The following is a 6,111-nucleotide window of genomic DNA, read 5'->3' as shown; positions in this document are numbered from 1 at the left end:
TTATAATAAGAGAATAAGAGGCTGGAGAGAAGGCTCAGGAGTTAAGAGCACTGGCTGCTCTTGCAGAGGGCCCAGGTTCAGTTCCCAGCACCCACATGGTGGCTCAAACCGTCAATACCTACAGTTCCACAGGATCCAATGCCCACTTCTAGCCTCCACGAGTACTGCATTGCAGGTGCACTTAGCATATATGTAGGCAAAACACTCATACACATAAAATACAAAAAAAAATAATTCAAAGAATTTTTTTTAACTTTATAATGAAAAAAGTATAGTGGTGCACATATGCTGTTCTATGGATTTTTTTTTTTTTTTCGGTCTTTTTGAGACAGGGTCTCCTTGTAGCCCCAGCTGGCCTGGAACTTAAGATGTAGACCGGGCTGGCCTTGAACTCACAGAGATCCGCCTGCCTCTGCCTCTGCCTCTGCCTCCCAAGTGCTGGAACTAAAAGCTTGTGTCACCATGCCCCGCTGTTCTATGGAAATTTATAGTTGCTTATATTGTTAAACTACTGGGAGAAACTTCATTAAATCCTTTTAATCCTTTGGAGGATTTTTTTCTCATTTTTATTCATTTTTATTCTATGTGTATGAATGTTGTCCCTACGTGTATAAGTGCACCCAATGTCATTCAATGCCCACAGAGGACAGAAAAGGGTATTGAATCCCTTGGAACTGGAGTTATGGACAGTTGTTAGCTACCATATGGGTGCTGGGATTTGAACCCAGGTCTTCTGCAAGAACAGCCAGTATTCTTAATCACTGAGCCATCCATCTTTCCACCCCGTGGGGAACTTTTTAAAATTTTCATTTATTTGTATGTGCACAGTGTGTCCATGCCACAGAGTACATGTAGAGGCAGGAGGACGATGTGCAAGAGTCAGTTCTCTATTTCTACCATGTAGGGTCCCACGAACTGAGCGCAGACTGTCAGGCTTGGTGAGAATCACCTTTACCCACTGAACCATCTCACCAACCAGCCCCCTTTTGGGGATTTTAAACATGGGAATGTATTACCTGTTTAAAAACTTTTTTTATGACCACAACTTTCATCACACTGAAAGACTATTTCAAAACTACTTCACATGGAACAAGCAGGATGCAGCCACCTATTTGTGGGAATTTCTCTCCCGAACTCAGGCTTTGATCCTGTATTTCTCAAACACTGTATAACAAGCTCTGAAAGTATCCTCTCTTTGGGAAAGCTGCCAACCATTGAAACATTCATACAACTGTCAACAGAACGTAAAGGTTAAGACACTCAAACTCAGTTTGTTTTGCAATAGTGAGACCAGCTAGTCTATAAATCTTTTTTATTTTTTAAAATTTATGTGTATTAGTGTTTTGCCTACATGTATGTATGTGAATCACATTTGCCAGAGCCCACGAAGGCCAGAAGACGGTGTCAGATCTCCTAGAACTGGAGTTACAGGTGTTTGTGAGTCACTCGAAGTGGGTCCTGGGAATTGAACCCAGGCCCTCTGCAAGAGCAGCAAGTGCTCTTAACTGCTGAGCCATCTCTCTAGCCCCAAGTCTGTAAATCTTGAGTTAGACAAATACATTACTTTTCTTGAGTCAACTACATCAAATAAAGTGAAAATGATGTATTTGATATTTACTGAGGCTATTTTTGAAAGGTAGTTTCCCTGGCAACTCAATAGTACATATTCTCTAAAGACTTCCTCCAAACAACAAACTATTTCAGCATGGTGCGGGCTATGGGACACCAAGACCTGGATGTAACTCTGCCCCACTGCTTTTAGCTAAACTGCCTGAGTGATTTCCTTAACTCTCCTCATTTTTGCCAGTTTCCTCATATGTAAGACAAAGGAATTGACACCAGCCTCAAGGAATAACTGGCAGCCTAAAGTATGAAAGCACTTTTCTCAATGTTGGAAACTCAACTGAATCTCCCAAACTGCCACTATTATCACTGCTTCAAGGAAAACTGAGCTGCTCAGAACAGCTTATAAACAAAGTGTTCAGCTTAACATAAACTGAAGACCAGTCATTAAGTGACTCAAGGCCTCCATGAATAAGGAACAAAATAAGCTAATGGTACCCAGGAGTCTTGACTCTGACTCTAAACTGCTCCTTCTCAGCTCTGACGTTAACAATGACCCAGCATCAGGTTTTGCTACAATCAAGGAAGACGAAAACAGTAATTTGGCTATGCATTATGGCACCTTTCCTGAGGAAGATAATTTTACTTGATAAATATCAGGTGTCTTGGATTTCTATCTGCCTTTACTTCACACTTGGATCTCTGGTAAAGCAGTGACTATAACATGTCTCTTAGAAAGATTCCTGAAAAAAGGCCAGCATGGTGGCACACACCTTTAATCCCAGCACTCAGGAGGCAAAAGCAGGTGGATCTCTGTGAGTTCGAGGCCAGCTGGGGCTACAGGGAGACCCTGTCTCAAAAAGACAAAAGAAGAAAGAGTTCTGAAGAACAATACTACCACATGTTCAGATGGTGAAACAACAGCAGGTCTGACGGTCACAGTAAGCCAGCAGCAAGATCTGAACTAAACTAATATTACTTTTTCTGAGACCACATTAATTCTCTTAGCACGCACTTGATTAATAATTGATATTTACTAGTCATCGAATTTCAAAAACTGTCATATATACACACAGTAACAATGTCTATAACACACCTTTCAATTTCCCATCAAAGTCCGGACTTGTTGCCACCTGAAGTCCTGGATGTGGTAAGAGAAAACAGGTGACATCAGAGAAACAAGAGTGAATGTGATTTCGAACATTCTGAATTTCTTCATGCTGATGTTCCTTCACCTGTCGACGAAGATGAACAATTTACCAATCAAAGACTATTTGGATTTTTTTCATCAGGAACCCCAGAAAGAAGACAAAGGAAAGAAGACCTCCCAACCCTGATGGATCAGAGCAACCAATGGAAAGTCCAGAGCCCCAAGAAGCAACGAATACATCAATGTTTCAGTCACATTTGGCTCCCATAGCTAACAAAAAACAGGTATTAAAGACTTGTTTAGCCGGGCATGGTGGTGTACGCCTTTTGTCCCAGCACTCGGAAGGCAGAGGCAGGCAGATCTCTGTGATTTCAAGGCCAACCTGGTCTACAAAGCAAGTTCCAGGCCAGCTGGGGCTACAGTAGGGCTACAGGATCTCAAAAAGACCCCCCAAAAAAGACTTGTTTAAAGAGGTAGTACACAGTATTTAAGAAGAACAAAAGAAGGTTTGTGGACAAGGAGAATCCAGAAAGTTAGCAATGACTGACAAAGGTCTTGGTTTGTAGGAACAGCCTAGACTTGTTGATATCTATGCCAAAAGCAAATAGTATTGAATAAGAACAGAACATTCTAAATGTGACATTCTAAAAGCACATGCAGAAACCGCTTCAAAACTTGAACCAAGAACTACCATTATAATGACCTTTTGTCCAGAGTTCTTCTCTGTATACCCTATATATTATATGCCCAAGTTCATTCATAGCCCAAGTCACACTGGGCTAGTGAGATGGCTCAGCAGGTAAAGGTACTTGCTACCAAGCCTGATGAACTGAACTCCATCTCTGGGACTCCCACAAGTGGTCCTCTGACCTCCACATGAGCACAACCGCACACAGGCACACACCAACAGAAATAACTTTTTAGCTGGGTGTGGTGACCCATCTCTCTAATCCCAGTACTCAGGAGGCAGACATAGGTGGACCTCTCTGAAACTGGTCTACATAACGAGTTACAAGCCAGGTGGGACTACAGGGAAATCCTGTCAAAAACAAACAAACAAACAAAAAAAGCAACCAAAAGATGTAAACACTGGCTGTACTTGCAGAGGACCCGGGTTCGGTTCCCAGCACCCACATGGCGGCTAACAACTGTCTGTAATTCCAGTTCCAAAGGATCTGACGCCCTCTTCTGACCTCTACAAGCACTGCAAAACACGGGTACATTCACATACATGCAGGCAATACACTCGAACACATAAAATAAAAATAATAGCCAGGCGTGGTGGCACACGCCTGTAGTCCCAGCACTCTGGAGGCAGAGGCAGGTGGATCTCTGTGAGTTCAAGGCCAGCCGGGCCTACATAGGGCGTTCAGGTCAACTGGGACTACAGGGAGACCCTGTCAAAAAAGATAAATAAATAAAAATTTAAAAAAAAAATAAAAATAATAGCCAGGCGTGGTGGCACACGCCTGTAGTCCCAGCACTCGGGAGGCAGAGGCAGGTGGATCTCTGTGAGTTCAAGGCCAGCCGGGCCTACATAGGGCGTTCAGGTCAACTGGGACTACAGGGAGACCCTGTCAAAAAAGATAAATAAATAAAAATTTAAAAAAAAAATAAAAATAATAGCCAGGCGTGGTGGCACACGCCTGTAGTCCCAGCACTCGGGAGGCAGAGGCAGGTGGATCTCTGTGAGTTCAAGGCCAGCCGGGCCTACATAGGGCGTTCAGGTCAACTGGGACTACAGGGAGACCCTGTCTCAAAAAGACAAAAAAAAAGAAAAAAACTTAAACAAAAGATTAGACTGGTTTATGCTAATATTCACATTCATACACTTACATTTAACAGAGTCTCACTAAACACACAGCCAAAAGTAAATGAGAAAGTAACACTACTCAAGACACTACACTCCCACTCACCTGTAAACGCTTATCCAAAAACGCCATTCCTCCTTTCAGTCCGTAGCTGTATTCATAAGGGAAACTCCAGTCTCGAACCAAAAACATGAGTGTCTATTTTGATAGAGTACAAAAAAAATTACAACACTGCATAAATGCATCTTCAAGATTAGTAACTGTAATACTTTTTGCTTAGTGCTAATTTTTTTCAGAGGGGGCAAGGGCATGCTGAAGGAGATAGCCTGGGAAATATAACAAGACCCTGTCTCCAACACAAAACAAAACAAAAACTCTATAGCTCACAGATCACATAAAAACAGACAGATATATGAGCTCTACCTTGCTGATCTGTGAACTAAAACAAAGCTATGAATGACATTCATAGTCAGTATTTTACCTGGAAAGGTTTTTGGAAGATTTCATCCATTGCCAGACGACCATATTCTGTGAAGAGCTTTGAAAAAGAAGAGTTACTGGTAGGGCAACTTTACTTAAAATAGTTCTGTGGTATTCTTTTGCACAAGTATTCATTTGACAAACTGGATAGTACTCATACAAAAACCAAAGTTCATTGTTTACAAGACCCCACATGGGGAAAAATAACTGAACATAGAGGTCTATTAAAAATTTGACACCAGGGGTTGGATAGATGGCTCAGCAGTTAAGAACACTGGTTGTTCTTGCAGAAGACCTGGGTTCAAATCCCAGCACCCACATGGCAGCTAACAACTGTCCGTAACTCCAGTTCCAGGGGATCCGACGGCCTCTCTGTCCTCCATGGGCATTGCACAACATGGGTGCACTTACCTACATGTAGGCTAATAAACACATACACATAAAATAAAATAAAAATAAATTTTTTTAAAAAAAATTTGACACTAGGGTTTGGAGAGATGGCTCAGCATTAAGAGCACTGACTGCTCTTGCAGAGGACCCAGATTCAATTCCCAGCACGCACATCGTGGCTACGAACAGTCCTTAACTCCAGTTCCAGGGGAATCCAATACCCTCTTCTGACCTCTGTGGTACTGCACAACATGGGTACACTCACATATAAAATAAGAATAAAAAAAATTTTTTTTTAATATGACACCAGTAAGTTTTCTGAACACGTGACAACCAAAAATAAAATCAAATACATAATGAATCTGAGGCACTGCTGTTACTATTCACCCATACTGCATTATGCAACCTCACTGAAGCCTTGGTTCTGAACACATAGTATGTGCACTTTACACTGAGCATGCCATAAGGTCGTGCAATGCTAATGAAACAGCTTGGCTCAGATTCAGACTATTGGATGTTACGAACTGCAGTGCTTTTACTATATATACAAAGTCTTCTAAGCTATAAAAACCTAATGGTTTGGAAATTTAGCTCAATTAGCAGAGTGCCTTGCAAACAAGGGGCCCTGGGTTTAACCCCAGTACCAGAGGAAGGCAGGAAGGCAGGAAGGACGGACGGAAGGCAGACAGGAGGAAGGACGGATGGAAGGACGGATGG

General features: G+C 42.1%; 1 protein-coding gene across 1 annotated transcript in view; it reads right to left on the bottom strand.

Moving 5' to 3' along the window:
* Nucleotides 1–6,111, bottom strand: part of Atl3 (atlastin GTPase 3) — a 54,745-nt gene that overhangs the window by 9,683 nt on the left and 38,951 nt on the right. Inside the window, exons 6-8 of the mRNA XM_008834193.3 lie at nucleotides 5,006–5,062; nucleotides 4,630–4,722; nucleotides 2,660–2,798 (exon numbers count right to left, since the gene is read on the bottom strand). Coding sequence (XP_008832415.1) covers nucleotides 2,660–2,798; nucleotides 4,630–4,722; nucleotides 5,006–5,062 — 289 coding nt within the window. The remainder of the gene's footprint in view (nucleotides 1–2,659; nucleotides 2,799–4,629; nucleotides 4,723–5,005; nucleotides 5,063–6,111) is intronic.

The sequence above is a fragment of the Nannospalax galili genome, unplaced genomic scaffold (genome assembly GCF_000622305.1).
Source record: "Nannospalax galili isolate Female #2095 unplaced genomic scaffold, S.galili_v1.0 scaffold1677, whole genome shotgun sequence".
Lineage (NCBI taxonomy): Eukaryota > Metazoa > Chordata > Mammalia > Rodentia > Spalacidae > Nannospalax > Nannospalax galili.
The sequence above is the reverse complement of the archived record's forward strand: the minus strand, read 5'-3'. Positions and strand labels throughout refer to the sequence as shown.